A 3,108-nucleotide genomic window follows, 5' to 3' on the forward strand; every position below is an offset into this window, starting at 1 on the left:
CATGCTACAGAGTGTGTGCACAGCTCAAGAGGAATAGACTTGAGTAAAACAGTTTATAGAGGATGTTGATAGAGTTCCATATGCCATGTTGCAGCCGATTGCCATTTGTTTGGCATCAAAGTGGAATAGCCAAAATTACTGTAACATGGAGGGCTTTCCTCCCACCCCAGTGGGTTAAGATGCTGAAGCCATGTGAACATCTGGTCATCGTCTCTTAAACCAGTCAGAAATAAAACAGCCTTTAGTCTCGTGAATGCTGAGATGTAATTATTTTTTTCATTGAAAGGTTATTTATATTAACCTGTAATAAACATGATGTTTTACTTAAGTAAATTCATAAAACATTATTTTAAAAATTACTCAGTTTTAATTTCTAAAAATAGTAACGACCATAGGTAAACTCATTCAAAAGTTTTTTTAGGCCTCTAATAGTTTAAAGATGTCTTAATATTAAAAATTTTTAAATCATATATTCGGGTTCTGAGTGTCATCAGTTAGTCTTATTGTACTAAATTGTGGCTGTTGGCTGGGTACGTGCCTTTCATCCCAGCACCGAGGGAAGCAGAGGATGCTGGTGTCCGCATGATAAGCCAGCCTGGTCCACACGGCAAGTTCCAGGGCAGACAGCTACATAATGAGACCCTGCTCAAACAAACACTATAGCTTTTATTAAGTATCTAAGGATTTGAGGGGTGGATGTTAACTTTTTACCGTGAGCCTTTCCTCTGTCTTACTCCCATATGTGTGCTGATCGCTCTCTGCCGCATCTCCTGTGATGTGAAGGCTGAGAGATGCTTATGCCGAGGACCCTGTTCAGTTACCAGTGTCACAATGTTAGATGTCCTCTGTCCACCAGGCACACACTCAGTGCACATGCTTGCAAGCAAAATAAAATAATAACCTTTAAAAACACTAAAAGAGCCCTTGGTGGGTGTGCCCACAGAGAGAACTGGCGGGCTCCTTTTCCAGGGGTGGAGAGATAAAAAGCTTTTCTAATTAAAAAAAAAAAAAACTAAACTAAAAGAGAAGTGTATTTTGAGCTTATTATGGTTCTGTATGCATGCAGTCCTGGAAACCAGGTTCAAAGCCAGTGTTGGCAGTCAAGGAAGGAGGGGGTGGGAGAGATGCTGTGCTTGGTGTTGTAGGTTAGTCTAATGTGTTGGTTTATTGGGAGGGAGGGAATGGGGAATGATGTTTTATGTTTATAAGCAAATGTTGGCTTTTATTTTCACCCATTAACACTCATCCATGTATTCTCTTACCACGTCGCGTAAAGAAAAAAAAGTTTTTCCTCTTTTCTCTGTGCTATGAATTATATTTTTCCTGAAAAGCTTTTAAAATTTTCTTGTAAAACTAGATAAGTTCCATGTGATTTTTGTTCTGTTTATTTTGTTTGTTAGATTTGAGACAGGGTCTCGTTGGAGCTCTGGCTGGCCTGGACCGCACAGAGAGATCTGACTCCCTCTTCCTCTCCCTCATTTTTTTTTTTTTCTTTTGCTGGTTTATATGTTTCTTTTTTCTTCCAGGTTCTTAACTTCACTTCCTTTTAATATCTATATTATTGTTTTCATTTATCCTTGATTTAACTTATCCTTGACTTGCCTGTTTTATTGCTTTTTTTTTTTCTCTGCATACAGTGAATTGCCTTCTAGCCCATTTATTTTCTGTCTCCTGCTTCCTGCTAGCCTTGTTTCGTCCTTTCTCATAGTACCTGTTTTCCTTTTCTCTTAACTTTATAGTATATCTTTGAAGTCTTTGGATCAGCTCTCTAAGGCTTGTAGTAGAACAAGCAGCTCGTGCTGTTGAGCCTGCATGCAGAGAATGCTGTACTGACTTTTCAGGATTTTATACGGGCGGATGAAGAACAAGACGGGGAGTAAAACCCAGGGGAAGTCTGCCTCGGGCACCCGCATGGCCATTGTTCTGCGCTTCCTCGCTGGAACCCAGCCTGAAGAGATCCAGTTCTTCTTAGACCTGCTGTCTGAACCCGTGAAGCATTTCAAGAACGGTAGCTACTCACTGCCTCTGACCAAATGCACGCCTTTTGTGGCAACCCTTGACGTTCCTTGGAGAAATCTTTGTAATGGACTGTTTCCTCCCACCCCTCTGATGTCTCTTTGCAGAAATGTGGTTCACTGTAAACTTAGCTGGCCTCACAGTTGAGCCCAGGGTTGTCAGTACCCTTGCATTAGGAGTCTTCAATAGAAAATGTGCATTTTGTTGTCCGTTTCTACCAATGAACAATGACAAGTACCACTCATTATACAGACCATGTGTATGTATACTGGTCTACGTAATGATTCTGGGTCAGCCAGGGCTACATACTGAGACTGTTTAAATACACACAGACACACAGGGGAAGGGGGAAAGAGAGTCAGTCCCAGCACCCCAAGAGATGAAGAACAAGTTGTAAGAATTAACCAGAACTCTAGCGATTTAGTCATTTATTTATCCACAGAATCATTTACCTGTTGAGCAGCGGCTTGTCTGTCTCTCCTGTGTCCCAGCTGCTGGGTTCAGCTGGAAAGCAGTGAAGAAGTCTAACAGTGCAGGCCCAGCTTTAGTGCGCTCTCCTGTCACAGTATGGGATGTTTGTCATGGCGATTACTCACCATCAGCACTTACGCCACACGTAGCGTTATCAAAGCCCTTTGCAGGCAGCTCAGTTGATGTTTAACAAACGCTGGCGCTCTTATGCTATAGCTGTCCATTTTACAGATGAGAAAACCGGTATAGGTGGGATTTGAACTCAGACCTTTCAGACTATAAAATCCTTTGTTCCAGTTCCAAAATTGATTGACTTTATCCCAACATAAATATTTATTTGGTGGTACAGTTTGTCTTGATCCAGATCATAGGTTTCCATGTAGTACAGTCTTGCCCTGTATGGGAGAATGGCTCTGAGGAGAACAGAGGTTTGGGTGGGTGGATGGACGATGCAGTTACGGGTGGTCCAGCTGAGTGTGTGCATCAGTAAATCCATCGTCCGATCCCAGGGGCCATGCAAAGCTGAAGCAGTACCAGTTCAGGTATTTTAGCAAATTCTGTAGTCAGTACTGTAGCGGTTGTTTATAAAGTAGTTGTTTTTATTTATTTATTTATTTATTT

The 3,108-nt window shown here is 41.5% G+C and overlaps 1 protein-coding gene across 1 annotated transcript in view; it reads left to right on the plus strand.

Annotated features, from left to right (window-relative positions):
- Utp20 (UTP20, small subunit processome component) overlaps window positions 1–3,108 on the plus strand; it is an 80,010-nt gene that overhangs the window by 36,390 nt on the left and 40,512 nt on the right. Inside the window, exon 26 of the mRNA XM_005358277.2 lies at window positions 1,842–2,008. Coding sequence (XP_005358334.1) covers window positions 1,842–2,008 — 167 coding nt within the window. The remainder of the gene's footprint in view (window positions 1–1,841; window positions 2,009–3,108) is intronic.

The sequence above is a fragment of the Microtus ochrogaster genome, chromosome 24 (genome assembly GCF_000317375.1).
Source record: "Microtus ochrogaster isolate Prairie Vole_2 chromosome 24, MicOch1.0, whole genome shotgun sequence".
In the NCBI taxonomy this organism is placed as follows: Eukaryota; Metazoa; Chordata; class Mammalia; order Rodentia; family Cricetidae; genus Microtus; species Microtus ochrogaster.